General features: G+C 37.3%; 1 protein-coding gene and 1 pseudogene across 2 annotated transcripts in view; one reads left to right on the forward strand and one right to left on the reverse strand.

Annotated features, from left to right (window-relative positions):
- Positions 1-2,612, reverse strand: part of FAM174A (family with sequence similarity 174 member A) — a 36,771-nt gene extending 34,159 nt beyond the window's left edge. For both annotated transcript variants that reach the window (XM_041753189.1, XM_041753190.1), the window contains exon 1: positions 2,037-2,612. In XM_041753189.1, the coding sequence (XP_041609123.1) occupies positions 2,037-2,467 (431 nt within the window). In that variant the 5' untranslated portion in view covers positions 2,468-2,612. The remainder of the gene's footprint in view (positions 1-2,036) is intronic.
- Positions 2,613-2,987: 375 nt separating this feature from the next.
- The window catches only part of LOC121488790, a 73,723-nt pseudogene continuing 56,633 nt past the window's right edge, over positions 2,988-20,077 (forward strand).

Raw genomic sequence — 20,077 nt, forward strand, 5'->3', positions numbered from 1 at the left:
ACTAGTGTTTCTTTTTCTTTAATACTACACCAAAACTCCACAGGACGTAAAAACTAGATGGACGGTGTTCCCTCGGTTCTTTTCTTGGCTGAATCCTTCAGAAAGTGACATCTTAGCTCTATACGTCAGCTCTTCAGATAGACAGTCGCCAACTAAGCCACTGAAATAATAACCTTATTTTAGATTTTTCCATCTTATACTCCTATTATAGACTTCTTCCAAATCAATCTTATTATATGGTATATTTAAATATCACAATCAATGCCATTAAACAATTTAACTTCAGCAATAAAAAGATGTATCAAATGAAGGTGACTGATAATAATAAATGTCACCAATTTAATTACATAATTCCTTTTCTACTTTATAAGGGATTAAGTAGAATAATAAGTGACAATCAATCATCTACTTGTATTCATAATCTGGTACTTAAACAACCTAATGACCTGGTCTACTAAATCCACCTAGACATCTTGCTAAGGGGAAAAAATTCAAACAGTGGAATTTACAATTATAGATTACTTAAACCCCATGGGACACCAGATAAATCACAGTTAAGGGGAAAGGTGCCATTTAAGTCATCATATATGTTCCAAAGCTGGAATTTAAAGAATTCCATAATCTAGCATTCTGTATTAAGAATGGGCACAAGATTATTTATTTTGTAAATTTAAACTTTTGAATGACTTAGATTATTCACAGAAAGGCTGTTTTGGAAGGTGAAGTATCAAATGTATCCATTCCCGAATTCAAAATTCAATAAACTAGAAGTCAGATTTAGTTTTATTAAGTATTAAATATTTGCTCTAATATTAAAACCTGAGTAGGTTGGACATTCTTTTTCCTTTGGCTGCACAGGTTTTCTATCATGCCAATTGATAACACTTTGCACTGAGATACCTTGTGCCATGTCAAGTGAGTGCTAAACACTTCCGATTAATGAGGCACATGGCATAGACTGGACGGTACAAAACTGTTGCTTTTCCTGGCCAAAAACAAGAGGAATGTAGGAAACTTCATATAGTATAATCTAGTGAATTAAGTGGCAAACACCAATATGAGAACACGCTGGCAAGAAGTAACTTTCCTTTTAAATTTTATAAAATAGGGCAGCCTGGGTGGCTCAGTGGTTTAGCGCCTGCCTTCAGCCCAGGGCATGATCCTGGGGTCCTGGGATCCAGTCCCACCTCGGGTTCCCTGCATGGTGCCTGCTTCTCCCTCTGCCTGTGTCTCTGCCTCTATGTGTATCATAAATAAATAAATAAATAGATAGATAGATAAATAAATAAATGAATAAATAAATAAATATTTTTTTAAAAAATATATATTATATAAAATAAAATACAAGGTCTTTCTGCACTAAGTAGGAATCCAATAATACTAACAATTTCCTAGTAAGGGACGGCTTTGTGCAAAGAACTCCAGGGCTCACAGGTGCTACTACTATTCAGGAATCCTGGCCCTGCTAGAAGTCTACACCCTTTCGATAGCCTTTCGATTGCCTTTCGATAGGCAAAACGAAAGAGTACACGACGACACATAGAGAGGAGTCTTAGTGCGGTCAGTAAAATATTTCCGGGGATCCCCGACTGGCTCAGCGGTTGAGCATCTACCTTGGGCCCAGGGCGAGACCCAGGGATCCCGGGATCGGGTCCCACGTCGGGCTCCCTGCATGGAGCCTGCTCCTCCCTCTGCCTGTGTCTCTGCCTCTCTCTCTCTGTGTGCCTCTCATGAATAAGTAAATAAAATCTTAAATAAAATAAAACAAAACAAAATACATAAAAGACTCCTTGCTCTTCAAGGAGAGTGCGCCCTTCGAGCACGCAGTAATGTAGGATTCATGAACGGAAGAGGGTAAGTGCTTGGTGGCCTCAGGTCTTGCAGCGGGGCCCCCGCGCGTCGCACGGCCACCCGCGCAGGCAGGTGGTGGGGAACCGGGGCTAGCAGGTGCAACGCCAGGTCGCTGCCCGGCTGCAAGCAAGGTCACCCGGCAGCCCACCTCGCCGAGGCCCCACCTCGCCGAGGCCCCGCCTCACCTGACGGTCCTGACCACGAAGTACACCAGCACCGCGCCGCTCACCACCATCAGCACGGTCAGGGCCCGCTGGGTCATCGGCTTGTCGCCGGGGTTGGGGCTCACGGCCAGGCTCCCGCCCGCCGAGTCTTCCTCCCGGGCCTTCCCGCCGGAGTCGTCCGCGGCCAGCCCCGCCCGGGGGCTGCTGCCGTTGCCGCCCTCCGCGCCCCGCGGCCCCGCGGCGTCTGCGGGCGCCCGGCCCGGCGACCCGGCGGCGGTGGGGCCGGGACGCAGGGGCGGCGAGGTCCCCGGGGCCGCGGGGCCCGGCGCGGCCGCCCGCAGCAGCGAGGCCCAAGCGCCCGCCCGGCCCGGCGGCGGCGGCGGCAGCAGCAGCAGCAGCAGGGCGGCGGCCAAGAGCGGGCTGACGCCGCGGCCGCAGCGCGAGCCCTTCATCGTCCCCGGAGCGCCCTCTCAGCGCGCGGGAGCCGCCGGGCCCGCCGCCCTGGCTCCACGAGGGACCATGGGCGCCGCGGCGAACGCAGAAGCGGCGACCCACCCCTGGACCGCGGCCCGGCGGGGGCAGGTGGCAGCGGCAGCGGCGGCGGCCGCGGCAGCTGCCCGGAGAACCGGAAGTCCGTACATCCCCGCCGCCCGCGATACTACGGACGCTTTCGGTTGCTAACGAGGGGCGGCAGGCGCCTTCGATGACGTCAGGCGCGCTCCGCCGAGTACGCATGCGCTCTGCCCATCTCGTCCCGAAGGGAGAAAGCGAACCGGGAGCGCCTGGAAGCCCCTCGTGGAGTCCCCTTGGAGCAGAGCTGCAGCGGGACGGCTAAGCGTCGGTCCAGACGAGCTACACTTTCCCCTCAGCTCAGGTACAGGTGACGGGCGTGCTCTTGGCCGCCCCCGGGACCCGGGGCTCTCTCTCCTGAGAGCATCTGCTTCACGCACTGGACGATTGTGGGTTCCTGAGATGCGCGGCCCCGGAGAAGTTCGCGGCAGTTCTGCAACCAGGGGCGGCCTCTTGAAAGGAACGTCTTTGGGGGAACGTCCTCGAAGAAGGCGGCTCCCCGGCCGTGCCGCCGTCTCTGCGGAAGGGTGGGAGAGCCCGACGCAGGCCGGCCCCCGGGCCAAGTTGTGAGACTACCTTTTTTTTTTTTTTTTGCATTTTTTAAAAAATTTCATTTATTCATGAGAGAGACACAGAGAGAGAGGAAGACATCCAGGCAGAGGGAGAAGCAGGCTCCACGCAGGAAGTCCGACGCGGACTCGATCCCGTGACCCTGGGGTCACGCCCTGGGCCGAAGGCGGCGCTAAACTGCTGCCCCCCCCTCCCCCCGGGCGGCCCACTACCTCCGGTCACACATGGGGCGGGGGGGGGGCGCGGAGTATTCCCTTTGGGGAAGGCCAGTCAGTAAATACTGGTGGTCAGTGATGTTACCCCCCACCCCCACCCCACCTTGTATCATCTCCAGCTGTTTCCCAGGACTTGGCGCTGGAAGAGAGTCGCGGCCTCTCTCCTCGATTGAGATAATCTCGATTAAAACCTTCCTCACTTTCTTGACTCTGACGTCACTAACACGGAACTTGTAATGGAAAACGTCCGATTGGCAGCCGAAGTTAACATTTTTTCTTTTTTTTTTTCCTTTATTCATTCAACAGGTTGATTAGAATTTCTACCCCTTGCTTAGCAGTGTGCGAAAATGAGGAGTATGAGACCGTAGGCAAATAAGATGCGGTCCTCGTTCTTATGGTACTTCGGTCCGAATAGAGATAACATAGTGAGGGGTTGCACGCATTCTGGATTCTTTTTTTTTTTAAGATTTTTAAAATTTATTTTTACTTATTGGAGACGAGACAGAGGCAGAGACACAGGCAGAGGGAGAAGCAGGCTCCATGCAGGGAGCCCGACGTGGGACTCGATCCTGGGACTCCAGAATCACGCCCTGGGCCGAAGGCAGGTGCTTAACCATTGAGCCATCCGGGCTGCCTTCCTCCTGGATTCTGAAGTGTGTGTCATAAATGACTAGTACAGGGCCTCCAGTAAAGCTCTGATAAAGGGCTACTGTAGTTCAGATAATATATTTTCGCTGCTTGGAAGTAACAGTAATGCTGTGTTGCTCCTTCCTGGTAAAATTGAAGGGAGGAGGCATCCTCATGCTGGGTTGCAGTGTGAGGAAGAGCGTGAGTGACACACCCGAACTCTAGCTTCCCGCCTGGCCTTTATCAGTAATAAAATGGCTGTGTGGATTCTCTATCTCCCTTACTCACAACTTTCTTCAGAACCGTCTATGGAAGAGGGTGGGTATTTAATGCTCCCCTCTACCTTTTGAAAAAAAAAAAAAATCCAGGATACAACACATAAAAAAGAAGAAAAAAAAGAATCATCTTTCCTTCCTTACAGTATATCATTTTACCAGTATGTACTTTATCTTCGTTGATGGCATTATTCTGTCAGATGCATAAGCATAAAATCTTGGGAGTCCTCCTTTACCATTGGTCTACCATCTGCATCAGTCCTTGCGGGTAACTGACGTGCAAAGTGCTGAGTAATTTAATTAGTAGAGTCCATCCAATGCTTCCAAATGATTAAGTATACCATGTTCTGACTTTTCTCCAAATGTGACACTCAGCTACATGAATCAGAATCAGAAATGGAATGTGTTTAAACTGTAGGTTCTAGGTCACTATTTCAGAAATTCTGAGCTAGAATTCTTGGGAATGGAGACAAGGGCTATCTGTGCATTTTTACACAGCTCTCCGAGGGATGATCATTTGCGCTAAAGTTTAAGGATCTCTTTCCTTTCCCTTGCCACTGCACTGATGTCAGATTATCCACTTTCCTAGCATCTTTTTCATTAATTAACTCTTTCCTGTTCTAAGCTCCTGACAAGGAATTTTTTTTTTTTTTTTTTTTTAATCTTGCTGTGGCTATCCTTTAGCTTGGGTCCCAGCCCTTTCTACCTTCAATTAAACTTCATATATTACTGTCAGGGTAAACCTTCAAGTACAGCTCTCTCTTAAAATAGAAAAACACCACCAAGTAGATTTTTCCCCAGAGATTTTGAGTCCTCAACAACAGATCTTATGCATGCAAAGCACCTACAAATTATTGTTTGGGGAAGAATACTATATTTGCAAATTATAATGAAAAAAAATTTCCAATTTCATCACAGGAACTAGGAACAAGTTTCATAGGAGAAAATACTGTATTTTGCTGCATAATATAAAATCACAATTTGGACCACGCATGTCTTTTTAAAAAACCCATTATCAAGTTAGGTATGGTTAGTGTTTCTGAATTATTTCTATTAATACTATGCACTCCTTTACTTGTTTTCATTTGGCTTGCAAACAAATCGTGCCAACCAAAAGAAGGAAAATTAGGGGAGAAAAATTCTTATAACAAGGAATTTATATAAATTTACTTAATGTACACACGGGAAAGGCCACTATTATTCTAATTTATTAAGGAACGCTTTAGCTGGCAAACTAGTCTTCCATGAAAATAGAGTTAAAAACCACTGGCCGGCTGAGTAAAATCTCACCCTTTAAGTCTGGTACTAACTAATAATTCTGAGTACTTTTAAATCATTTTATGTACTAGATTTCATATTATCTAATGTTAAACCGTTATCTCTTTAATCCTCACAAAAAAACATTGTTATTCCTGCTTTGTAATTAAGGAACCTGAGACACAAGGATAGTCAATTGGGTGAAAATCTGATTGAAAATAGAATTGGGCAGTAAACACAGGCAGTCTAGCAGGAGAGGTGGGCTACTTCCTCCTACATTTTTATCTTCTCCTAATTAAGAGTTTCCAGTATTTGAGTCTAACTTACTGTCTCAGCCAGCCTTGCCAGAATCAGGGCTGCATAACCAATACCGAAAAGATGTATGAAAAAAAGTATGAAGGCAAAACTGGGATGTCAGCTAAAGAACAACAGTTTAAGAGAACAATGCTGTTGGGGTAGGCACTGTGTAACCAAAAAGGAACATGAACAAATGTTAGAATTAAATATCTAAAAGAAGATGACCGCAGAAATGGGCTATGGTTCCTGAGAGGAAAGAAAGAGGTGAGCCCACAGTTGCTCTGGACCTCTGCTTAGGGAAATGTTCCTAGATCCAGTGCAGTGACCTGAAATTCATTCAGAATATGGAAGTCTCTCTCATCTAAGGAGGCAGAGATGAGAGTTCTGGACATTTGAAGTGATTGGGAAGTATGGGGCAGGAGATGAAGAAAAGGAGTCTATAGAAGTCATGCAACTCCTATGGGAGTTTCCTATAAGTCCTTAACCGATGACTGGGCTGGACAACCATAGGCATGGTCACTCAAGTCTTAGAGTAACTTCTACAGAGGTGAGAGCAGAACAAGGATGTTAAAATATGAAAGAGTGCTGGGGACTTTAGAATTTTAACCCAGACATACTGAATAGACAGACTTTAACACTTCAACACCTAACAACAAGGGAAATCAGGCCAAACCAGTGCTGTTTGGTAAAGGCCACACCCAGAGAAAGGCCCCTCTAAACCCACCTTAGCAGAGCTTAAAATCAAGCTCTACTAAAAGTCTTAGAGGAGACAGTTTGGAGATTAAACTTCTCCAGTCTAGAGGAACTTGGAACCCAGAAATAGTCTCAGAAGCAGAGAGAAAGATTCAAGAAAAAAACAGAACTTCATGACCTCATGGGGCAATATTACAGTTTAGTATATGTGTTGGAGCTCCAAAAGTGAAATCAGAATATAGTGTGGCAGTAAAATATTTTTGAAAGATGAAAAACTTTAACTTACAGTGCCAGGAAGATCAGAGCAATAACCAAGGTATATTCAAAGAAAACCACATTTAGTTGTATCACAGTTACATAGTCACAAATAGCAGTGTCCAAAATAGAAAATCTGTTTAATAAAGATTTTATTTATTTATTTATTTATTTATTTATTTGAGAGTGTGAAAGAGATCCCAAGCAGGGGGGAAACGTAGAGGGAGAAGCAAACTCCTCGCTGAGCAGGGAGCCTGATGCAGGACTTGATCCCAGGATCCTAGGATCATGGCCTGAGCCGAAGGCAGATGCTTAACCAACTGAGCCACCCAGGTGCCCCAAAATAGAAAATCTTGAAAAGAGATACAGAAAAAAAAAACATTACATACAAAAAAAAAAAGATGGAAATGAAGGCATGCATTTCCATAGAAACAATGGAGACCAGAAGACAATGCAGTGGCATCTTCAAGATGCTAAAAGAAATAAAAAAGCTATTAATTTAATTAATAAATTGCCTACTAAATATGAAAATAAAAAGATACTTTCAGGCAAATGAAATATAGATGCTGTTGTATAACATTGGGTTAAAATTTTACAAATATTAATATGAAATTAGTGATTACCCCTCATTAAGCAAAATGCATTTTTAATCTATTTTTCCAAAGAACTAAATAACACAAAGCTATTCCGTGTGATATAATATACACAAGTTAACCTCAACTACATTACTGGTTTTTATTGGACCCAAATTGGAATATCTAACTTCTCCATTAAGCTTAAAAAAAAAAAAAAAAAGTAAGAACAATGTATGAGTTTACATATGGTAAGGGTAGAAAATCACCAATGCAATAAAAATAAAAAATAGTAAGTTACTGCAAGAATTCATGATCTTAATTTTTCTGGATTTTTTCTGAATTCTATATATCTAACATAAATTTATCCTTTAAACAATTCCCTCGGGGGAGATTAAAAAAATTCCCTCGAACAAGTAAAACAAGAATGCCTAATTGTGCAGGAGTCTTCTGTATGTATTATGCAATAACAAATCAGGGACTTTTTATGACATTTTACACAAAACTATTGTCCTCACAAAGCAGCTCTACCAAAATGGGGCAGTGTTATATGAGCAAGATTTTAATGTTTCTAAGATTCTCTGCTTTTAAGAGTCTTAAATTGAAAGAGAAGCTACTGAAAGAAGATTCATATAAGAATGCCTGTGAGATTCAATGCAGCTTCAAGTTAAGCTGGGTTTCAAAATACTTGAATCTGAGAAAACTACAAGATTTTTCTTGTTGCTTTGTTTTGTTTTCGTAGCACAGAATGGGTTAAAAGATATTTGTATAACCTAGTGATGAAAAGTCATTCTGAGGACTACTATATTGAAGTGTGGTAGTGAAGTCTAGGAAATTTAATCTCATTCTGGAAGATAATTTTGCAGATTTATATTTTGAAATGGCAGATAAGTGTCTGCAAACTGCAGATTCTTAGCCTGTTCAAATTAAAGCGAGTATTAGACATTCATCTCTGGTCACTAGAGAGTGGTTTTTTATTAAAAGTGAAGGTGTATGTCTAATAGATACATGAGGAGAATTTCAGAATTCGATGTTGGACCACTTTGTTGAAATCAGAATGCCAATGATGAAAATTGCTTGTCACAAAAGGGTTTGGGAAATGTTGAAAACGTGTATTATTAACTGATTTCCATTTTTAAATGTTAATTTAAAAACTGAGTTACTAAAAAAAAAAAAAAAAAACTGAGTTACTAAGGGACAAACAGTTTAAGAAATATACATAGTGCATGGATGTTTCCTATTTCTCTGATAAGCTAAAAAAATCATTTTTCATACTAAAGTGTAGAGAAAATCTAGAGCAGACATTGGGACATTAGTCTTCTTGGGTCTCAAGAGCTTGGGAACTACCAGTGAGCCCCAAACAAACCCATTTCCCCTTTGCATCCATAAGTCTTCCATACTCAAGGTACTCTCATTCTCCCTATCCTCCATCCCGCAACATGTTCAGGAAAAGAAATAATTTGATTTTAGAAGTAATACCACTGAAATCTGGGAGGAGACACCAGGGAAATGAGTTGTTAGTGGCCAGCCTGAGAAATTAAGAGATTTTATGTCTAGACCTTCCTTTCACAGCAATATTTACTGTGTCACTTCTCATATACTCTTCCCTTTTTTGTATTCTCCAAAGAGAGCACACCATATTTAATTTTTTCCATGGACCTGTTCCTCCCTCAGAATCTAATTTAAAGCATTTTTTTCTCTAGTGTATTTTCCCTAATTAGCCTTTAGTCAACTTAAATTACTTGCTCAACTTTTATTATTTTAACTCTTCAGAATGTAAATAGAAGCATACACTACCTGTGTCCTGTATTAGCGTATTTAGGTCATCCACACCTCCTGAAAGTTCATTATATAGTGTTTAAAGTCAAATATACTATTTAAGTTTCTGTCATTAAGATGGCTCTATAGAAGAGCAAATATTTGGTGAAAGCATCCAATTTTAAGGTAAACTGCCTTATTTTTCCTTTTTTTTTTTCTGATTGATTTTTAGGATAAAGAATCTTGATAACTGTGATGGATGTGTGGGAGATTCAAATGCCCTAATTCTGCAGTTCTGTAATGCCTCCAATCTAGTATATTTAAATAATATTTTTTTCTAAATGATATTTTAATTGTGCAGGTTGATCAATTCATATATTTAAGAGCAACTGACTTTGAACTTTAAATAGGTGTAGTTCAGAAAAATATTTGATTGAATCTGAAGGATAGGTATTCATTAGAAAGAAAAAGAAATAAGAAAGAAAGAAAGAAAAAGAAAGAAAGAAAGAAAGAAGGAAGGAAGGAAGGAAGGAAGGAAGGAAGAAAGAAAGAAAGAAAGAAAGAAAGAAAGAAAGAAAGAAAGAAAGAAAGAAAGAGAAAGAAAAAGAAGAAAGAAAGAAAGAAAGAATTGTATTAACATTTCATGCTCTGAGGTTAACATGCTTGGTTTTCTAAAACTGGTATAACAGGGTGGTGAACTGGTCTTTCCTGTACCTGGAAATTGGTAACTAGGAACCAAAACAGGGGACAAAGAGATGTAAATACTCTGTGTTTTAAGGAAAGCTGGGGACACATGTCGACCAGACACTCCTTATAGTTTAAAGGACAATATCCCTTTTCTCTTACTAGGGATTCAAAGATCTTCTTAAGGAGAAAAATAAAGAAAAAGAGAGTTGATAGAGGCTAGTTGGAGGCAAAGAACAGGAAAAAATAAAACCACCACACATTGCTAGCCCACTAAGTATAGATTCAGTAAAATGGTTGTGTTAGCACTTCAATCTTACCATTTTTGGACGGCCTCCTTGAAAGACAGGATCATCAGCAGCATAATGCCATGAAGTTACTTAGACTTCCATGTAAGGTAGACTTACATCAGAATTCCCTTTGGAAAGTGAAAATTTTATAGGTTGTAGCTTTGTAGCTTCTGTCTTACAAAGCTTAAAAAAACATAAGTCATTAGGTGAGGACACAGTAGTCATATCTAAAATATTCAGTATTCAAGGTACCTGAGTGGCTCCATGATTAAGCATCTACCTTCAACTCAGGTCTTGATCCAGAGGTCCTGGGATCAAGCCTCACATCAGGCTTCCCACAGGAAGGTTGCTTCTCCCTCTGCTTAGGTCTCTGCTTCTCTCTGTCTCTCATGAATAAATAAAAATCTTAAACAAATTAAAAAAATATTTAATAACCATTAGCATTTTTTTTTAGCTTTTAGCTCTGAAAAACATACAGTGTTAAAGGACATCACATGTATCTATATTATATGATTTGAACTTCCCAAGTACTTAAGTCAATTTATGGCTTAGCATTATTAGAGAGTTATGCTGTAACAGGACACATAATTATCCTACATCTTCAAGATAGTGTAATAAACTCAGTGTATGTTGTTTCAGACGGACTCCTCACAAAACATTCTCCAAAGTGATTATTTGTTTGATTTATTCAATAAGACAGTAAATCAAAATCTAATAGTTTAGTCTGTTACTATTACTATAGCATATTTAAAGTCACAAAAAAATAAAAAACTTTTAGATCATTACAAAGGTTAATAATTTTGTTTACAGTTTCCAAATTTTCAGGTCAGAACAGTAACTTCCAATGTGACTTTTTCAACATTCCGAGATTTTTCTACTTAATTCCATGAGTGCCCTAAAGTTTCAAATCATTTTCTTAAACAAAAAATTTAATTCAATAAGCTTAAAATTATTTTTACTTAATGTTCATGTTGTACTTACATGAATAATTTTGTTTAGAAAGTGATAAGGTAATTGCTAGCAACATATTAATGTACCTTTTTTTTTATAAGTTAGGGATAAGTATAAATAATCAACAGTAGGACAATTGTTCTCTTAGAGAGTGGAGGCCATAGCATCAGCTATGAGACTTGTTAGAAATGAAAGTTCTCAGGTGCCAGTTTAAGCTATTGAATCAGGAACTTTGGGCCGAGCCCAGCAATCTGTAATTTTACAAGCCACTACATAATCTGGAAACATGCTATAGTTTAAGAACCGCTACAATAGGCTACTAGGAAAAGATTAAAACAGATTGATAAGATGAGCTCTTCTTTGTAAATTGAATCTTCTGATTGTAAAATTAGTTTCAATCTTGGCTATTGTTAGAATCATGTAGGGAACTTTAAAAAATTCTGATGTGACGGACAAAAATACCAAGTAAGTGAGATTCTCTGTGACCTAGGCATATTTTGTAAAGCATCCCAGGTATTACAGTGTTCAGTCCATTTTAAGAACCACTGTATTTACATAGTGATCTCTTGGAAAGATAGTGCCCTGTAAGAGCTATAAAGATATTTGCTAACCATTACAGCCACTTTTTGATGGGATAGCAAATGGAGGTGCCTGAACACAGAGATACCATAAACACCCTCTGTTTTGGGTTTTCCATATCATTCAAAGGGTCTTGAATGGCCAAAGTTAATACATCCCTAAATTTTTTTCTCCAACTACTACAGTTTACAGGGAAAGAAAGAAATAACCAGAAATCTGAAGAATACAGCTCTGCAAGATAACATCGCAGCTTACACAAAACAGAATTAATAAAATGTTTCAATAATTTAAGTGTAATAAATATCCTCAGAAAACAGACAAGATTGGTATCATAAAGGTTAGAACAAAAACTATCATGAAAAATGACACAGAAATACTAAGTCTAAAAAAATTAAATGGCTCTGGCCTCCTAGTCTCCCTATCAATGCCTGTATTCCCTCATAATAATATGAAAATTTTAGTTCTGCCTTGTTTTAGAGTTTTTTTTTCTTCTTCTTTCCATTCCCAATTTTGATGCTTGTTTTGGAGACATTAATGGATTAAATTAAACTAAGAATTCACCCTTGCTTCTTAGGTATCCATCCAAGGCAGACAAAGTAAGAAAATGAAAGACGATATCTAAATGGACAGCATCCTTGCCCATTAATCCTAGATGGCAGTAGGGACATTGTCGTATGTCCCTGGGAGGATGTAAACACTCTTAGTTGAGAACCACTGGTAAACACTATTCTGGCTTCTTTTACCACTGATTAATTTTGCCTATTGTTGAATTTCACATAAATGGGATTAGATGATATGCATTTTTTTCCTGTCTTTGTTCAATCCATCACTTCCTTGAGTATAGACCTATATATCTATGCTGCTAGAGTAGATGCTGTTTTGACTGGTTGTGAGATTGAGCTGTGTCATTGCAGGCAGCTATATTTCCTTTTTTATTGATGCACCATTTTATTTATCTTTTTAAATACTTTATTTTATTCATGAGAGAGAGAAAGAGAGGCCGAGACATAGGCAGAGGGAGAAGCAGGCTCCTGGTGGGGAGCCTGATGCGGGACTCGATCCCATGACCCCGGGACCATGAACTGAGCCACAGGCAGATCCTCAACCACTGAGCCACCCAGGTGCCCCAATGCACCATTTTATTGTTTACAATTTAATTTATTGTTATATTGATGGACATTTGAATGGTTTCTAAATTTGACAATTATGAATAAAGCTAATATGACTGTTTTTGCACATATTCTGGACATGTACTAATTTCTGTTGATGTTAGTGTTAATATTTGTTGATGTTGGTATTTATTATATCTAAGAACTTCTGTTAGGAAAAGACACCACTGAGATAGTGAAAAAGCAAGGTATACTATCAAAGAAAATATTTCAATGCATACATTCATCAAGGAATTTGTATCTAAATATATAGAGGCAGCTTCTATAAATCTGTAAGGAAGAGGGACTCCTGGGTGGCTCAGTGGTTGAGGGTCTTCCTTCAGCTCAGGTCGTGATCCCGGGGTGCCAGGATTGAGTCCCACATCAGGCTCCCCTCAAGGAGCCTGCTTCTCCCTCTGCCTATGTCTCTGCCTCTCTATCTCTCATGAATAAATAAATAAAATCATTAAGAATCTGTAAGGAAGAGATAACCTGGGAAAATGAGCAAAATTTAAATAGCTTCTTGACAAAAGAGAGTATACAATATGACCAGTAAGCATATGAAAAAGTGCTCACCCTCATAGTTATGAAAGGTATGCATGTTGAAACAATAATGAGGTAACCCTATATATCCCCCAAATAGCTAAAATTAAAGAGATTGACTCTTAAAAAGTTTTGGAAAGGATATGAAACAAACTGATCTTTCATAAAATTTAAACTATAAAACACTCTTACTATGATAAATATATTTAAATTCTCTGACTCATGAACATTTGGTGGGTTTCTAATATTTTATCATTAGAAACACTGCAGTAATAAGCATTCTTGTACTTTCATCTTTGCACCCTGTGTGAAAGTTGGTTTTAGATTCTAAAACAACCTGTTCTACTATGACTTGTGGGAACTTTTTATGTATTATGGATATTAACTCTTACATATGTTGAAAATATTTTTGTCTTGTGTCACTTCTTTTTGTTTTATGAATGGGCCTGGTAATACAGAGAAGTTTGTAGTTTTAATGTCAAATCTGTCTTCTGTGGCATCTTGTTCATATCGTGGTTAGAAAAGTCTTAGGCACATTAAAAAACATTTTTTTCTTATACTATATGTTTTATATAAAAATTTAAATTGCCTAGTTATTTAGTTTATTGTTTTTATTATGGCAGAAGACTGGGATTATCCTGTCTTATTTATTCCCTGTTAAAGTGAAATTTTCTGGGCAGCCCAGGTGGCTCAGCATTTTTAGTGCTGCCTTCAGCCCAGAGCATGATCCCGGAGTCCTGGGATCAAGTCCCACATCAGGCTCCCTGCATGGAGCCTGCTTCTCCCTCTGCCTGTGTCTCTGCCTCTCTCTCTATGTCTCTCATGAATAAATAAATAAAATCTTTTAAAAAAATAAATAAAGTGAAATTTTCTTGTTTTCATATACAACTTTCCCTTAAATATTCGTGTTTTTTCCTTAACTCCTCAACTTGATTCTTTTGACCTCTTTGTCCATTATTGCATCAATACCATATTTTAAAAATATTTCAGCCTTATTCTAATTTTCTTCCTTTTCAAAATTCTCCTGGATATTCTTTAACATTTACTCATGCAGAAAAAAACCGTAGAATAAATTTGTTGTCTCCCCCAAAGAACCCTCTGAGAATTTTATTGAGTTTGGCATTTACTGCTGAATCATTTTGTTTTTATGATATGGAATCTTTTCATCTAAAAGTATAGTATATATTTCCCTTAACTTATTTATTTAAGCAAAGATTTGCAGCTTTTTTATAGGTTTACTTATTTCTTTGGTTTATGCTTATGTATTTTATAGTTTTTGCTATTGTAAATTTGAATTATTTTTTTCACTTTCAAAAAGATTTAGTATATGAAAGATATTAATTTCAGTATATCAGTATTCACCTGGCACTTCACTAAACTCTCCTAGAACATCTAATAGTATTTTTTTCTTAATACAATATTACTTTTAAAAAAAAGATTTTATTTATTTATTCATCAGAGACACAGAGAGAAAGAAAGAGAGAGAGAGAGGCAGGCTCCTGGTAGGGAGCCCAGTGTGGGACTCTATCCCAGGACTCCAGGATCACGCCCTGGGCCGAAGGCAGGTGCTCAACTGCTAAGCCACCCAGATCTCCGTAATACTACTTTTCTAATTAAGTATTATATTCTTGGAAATAATGGAAAGTTGCCTCATTATTTTGAAAGTTTAAACATTTATTTCAGTTGATATATTGCTCCAATTATGACCTCTAATACAATGTCAAATTCTGGAATTCTAGTGATGTTAGTGGACATCCTTATCCTCCTCCTCCTTTCACTTAAGTGGAATTGGTTGTAGTGTTTTACTTGTAAATACACAGAGTGTACATTTGTTTTCTGAGTATAGTTTTATCATGCTAAGTATGCTTCCTTCAGATTCAAAATTGCTAGATAGTAAATCTTAACTAGTAAGGGCACTTTCTTTCTGCCCTTCTACCCAATGCATACATCCTCTGAAATAGGGTAATGTAGGAAGATGGAAATCTCTATTCAGATAAACACAGTTCCTGTTTGCCTCTCATTGTGGAAGACTTGTAAGATGACTTTTTAGTTTAGTGTTTAAAAGTATGTATTTTTAAACCAATGGGGCTCTTAAATGCAGTGAATATTTAATCTGTTGTAATCTGGTGTATATACAGAGTAGTATTGCCTTGTTTTGCAAACACAAAACAACATATTATGTTGTTATGAGTATTTTAAGGACTTTTAGGGAGTACTTTCAAATATTAAACAGTTTCACCTTAGGTTTCAGAACCCAATTATCTCATAAAATACAAACCCATTGCATATTTATAAATGAAATGAGTATGATTTTCTGTTTTTGTGCTGTTCGTCAGTGTTAAGTGTCAGGGTATAGTTAGATTTCTAAATAAATTGGAAAGCAATTTGTTTTTAAAAATCTATGTTCTTAAATATTTTAAATAACATAGAATAAGAAAGTAGATCATTGACTTGCTTTTCCATTTATTTTATAGAATTCGGTTTATTTGGGTTTCTTACATTTTGAATCAGCTCTGATAGTTTCTGATACCATATATTTCTTGTAAAAATGTCTACAATAAATGAATGACTAAAAGTATCCTTAAATTTAACACTATATTTTTGCTCCATTATAATTTTTAATCTAACTTTTATTTGTCATGATATTTGTATTCTGATGTTTATTTTTTATTTCTCTTTGATTTTTTTTTTATCAGGCTTCCTAGAAGTTTGTTCTGTTGGTCATTATAAAAATCCCAGCTCTTAGTCTTATTTATTATGCTAACTTTTCTTAATGTGATAAGAATACTTAGCCTGATATATATATTAAGATGATAAATCTTAACAAATTTTAAGTATATATAAATTATCATCGAATGTAGGTACATTGTTTTACAGCAAATCTCTAGAGTTTATTCATCTTAACTGAAACTATACCTTTTGATTAATTGCTCCACGTTTCCTAATACCCCTGAGGTCCTGATAACCACCATTCTAGTCTTTGATTTTATGCATCTTACTGTTTTAGATATCTCACATAAGTAGAATCACACAGCATTTATCTTTCTGGGTCTGACATTTCAATTAACTTTATGTCCTCTAGGTTTTTGTGTATTGTCATGTATTACAGTAATGTCTTTTTTTTTGAGGCCAAATAATATTCCCTTGTGCAGTTACCACATTTTTTTAGTTATTCATCTATCCATGAACGTTTAAGATCTCCACATCTTAGCTATTATTGTGAGTAGTACGGCAATGAACATAGAAGTGCTAATACCTCTCTGAGTTCCTGACTTCAGTTTCTTTTGGATACGTATCCAGACATGATATTGCTAGATAATATGATAGTTCTATTTTTTTTTTAATTTTTAAGGAGCCCCCTACTGTTTTCCATAGTTGGTGCACCTTTTTGCACTCCCACCAACAGTGTGCAAGGCTTCCACATCCTCGCCCAACTTTTGTCTTTTATTTTTTGTTTTGCTTTGTTTTGTTTTGTTTTGTTGTTTGTTTTTTATAATAGCTATTTTGACAGGTGTAAGGTGATATCTCAACGGGGTTTTGATTTGGATTTCTTTGATTAGTGACAATGAACGGTTTTTCATAAACCTTTTAGTCATTCATGTATCTTCTTTAGAAAAAATGTCTATTCAAATCTTTAGCCCATTTTTTATTCAGGTTACTACTTTTGGGTTACTATATTGTAGGAGTTTATATATTTAGGATATTAACCCCTTATCAGATACGTAATTTCAAAATATTTTTCCCAATCAATAGTTACCTTTCAAATCTTGATTATTTACTTTGCAGAAGTTTTTTAAGTTCAATGTAATTAAAATCTGAAAGTAATTTTTTTACAGAATTAAAAAAAAAAACAGTTCTGCAACTCATATGGAACCACAAAATATCTCAAAGAGTTAAATTAATCTTGAACAAAGCTAGAAGCATCATATTTCCTGATTTCAAAATATATTATCAAGTTACATTAATCAAAACAGTATAGTACTGACATAAAGACCAACATACAGACTAATACAAAAGAATAGGGGACCTAGAAATAAATGCACACATATAAGATCACTTGATCTTTGACAGGGGCACCAAAAATACACAAGGAAAAAAGGATAGACACTTTAACAAATGTGCTGGGAAAACTGAATATCCATATATAAAACAATGAAATTGGACCCTTATTGTAGACAATACACAAAAACCAACTCAAAATAGGTCAAATACTTGAACATAAAACATGAAACTGTAAAACTCCTAGAAGAAAACAGAACGGAAACCTTCATGACATTGATCTTGACAGTGGTTTTGTGGATATGGCATCAAAAGAACAGGCAACAAAAATGAAGATAAACAAGCGGGACCACATAACTTTTTGAGGGTATACTTTTAAGAAGGGAAGGAAAAATAAAAATAGGATAAAAACGAGATGGAGACAAACCACTAAGAGACACTTAACTATAGAGAACAAACTGAGGGTTGCTGTAGGGGAGTTTGGTGAAGGGATGACATAATGGAGTGATGGGGAAGAAGGAGGGCACTTGATATAATAAGAACTCAGTGTTATATGCAACTGATGAAACATTAAATTCTACCCCCAAATTAATAATACGCTTCATGTTAACTAACTTGAATTTACATAAAACCAAAAACAAATGATGTTAGTTTTAAAAAATCCACTTTAATATCTATCTAAATTCATTTGATATATTTTACTACTTTTTATCTACACTAAATACATAATTTATTTTCCATATAGTCTCTTTCTTATAAAAGATGTTAAGATGCATATTTTCATTTTACTGTGTATGGCTTCGTCTGAATCCTGCAGGTATTCCATGGATGTAATGTTTTCATCAGTATTAATTTAAGGCACATTTTTAAATATAGTTTCTCCTTTTAGGAAAAATTACTCAAAGATTGATTTTTTTTAATTTCCTGTTTTATATTAACTTTAAAATAGTTTTGATTCCATTAAAGTTAAAGAATGTTGCCTTTATAGTCACTATTTGGAAATTTACTGACGTTTTCTTTGTGGAAAAGATAGAGCTGATTTTATAAGTAATATTTGTAAATTAAAAACTATACAGGTTATAGTATAAAAGTCTAGGGAAATCTAGGTTGATATTGGTTGATAGAAGATTGATAACTCTTCTATCATTTCTTTGACTCCTAAAGCTATAGAACTCTGAGGTAAAGAAGTTATTGTCTCCTAACATTAATCTGTTATGGAAGGGAGAGAGGTGACAATTTTTGTTTCTACGACTCTTGCTTTATATATTTTGTTTCTACATTAAAGGAATGTTAAAGGAATGTGTGTTTATAAATGCTCAGAATTGGATCCCTGGGTGGCTCAGCGGTTTAGCGCCTGTCTTTGGCCCAGGGCGTGATCTTGGAGTCCCAGGATCAAGTACTACATTGGGCTCCCTGCATGGAGCCTGTTTCTCCCTCTTCCTGTGTCTCTGCCTCTCTCTCTCTTTCTCTCTCTTCTCTGTGTGTCCCTCATAAATAAATAAATAAAATATTAAATAAATAAATGCTCAGAATTTTATAACTTTTCTCATTGTACAAGATTGACATTTGTCCCATTAATACAATTTAAGACACTTTTCTTGAATACTGTGTCATTTAATATAAAATGGCCACCTTAAAATTTTTTATCTGCCTTTATTTTATATTTTACCTATGTATAATTTATTGGCTTCGTTTTAGTTTTTCTAGGGTATAACTACCTATATTTGCATTTTACTTTCCTTTTTTCTTTAATAATATGTAAAAGGTTTTTAATCTTAATTTACAACTACTATACTGAGCTCTTATTTATCTTAGTTGATTTTATATTCTGTTATTATGTTGCTTATGGGTTCTTTTTTTATGAATTTTGCTAAAATTAAGACTTTTTTATTCATTCCATTTTTTCCTTGCATGATTGGACTGTTTTTGTGTCAAATTACTACTTTTGTAGGGGGTATCCTTAATTAAAAAAAAAAAAATTATAGTGCAACACCTGGGTAGCTCAGTCAGTTAGGCATCAGACTTTGAGATTGAGCCCTGCATTGGTTCTGCACTGAGCATGGAACCTGCCTAGTATTCTCTCTCTCCCTCTTCCTTTAACCTTTCCCCTGCTCATGCTTTCTCTCTCTCTCTCTCTAAAAAAAAAAAAGATAGATAGATGATAGATAGATAGATAGATAGATAGATAGATGATAGATAGATAGATTTCAAGAATTATGATGCTTCCCTTATCTCCATATGTATAATCTGTTTTTCTATTTCAAAAATGTTCAAAGATTAATTCCATGTTATAACTGTTCTGAAATGTTCCCATATAATGGTGAGATTTTTGCATATATCATTGTCACATTGTAATTTATTGAAAAGTTATGATTATTCTCACTTTTATATTCTTCCTAGGGTCTCAAAACTTCATATATGAATGTTGAAACTTTTTCTTATTATCCCACTGTAGCTGTGAAACAGTGATTTCAGTCTGAGCTTTTATGTCCAAGAAATTCTAGACAATGGAGTCTCTAGAGGAAAAAGAATGGATCTATGAAAATGAATAGCTGACTCTTGTCCTGAAAACTTATCAGTTTATTTTGGAAGATACATATATGACCAACTTATTCAAATCCAAATATATCAGTAATGAATAGAGATGAACTTGTGTCAGGGAAGAAAATAAGGACAGAGGAAGAACTTAGCAAAAGAATAAGAAGTTGTGAAATGATTGGCAGGTTCACACACTAAACAATGATAGAGTGAATCTAAATGCAAAAAGGCATGGGACTGA

Source organism: Vulpes lagopus, chromosome 4, assembly GCF_018345385.1.
Source record: "Vulpes lagopus strain Blue_001 chromosome 4, ASM1834538v1, whole genome shotgun sequence".
NCBI lineage: Eukaryota > Metazoa > Chordata > Mammalia > Carnivora > Canidae > Vulpes > Vulpes lagopus.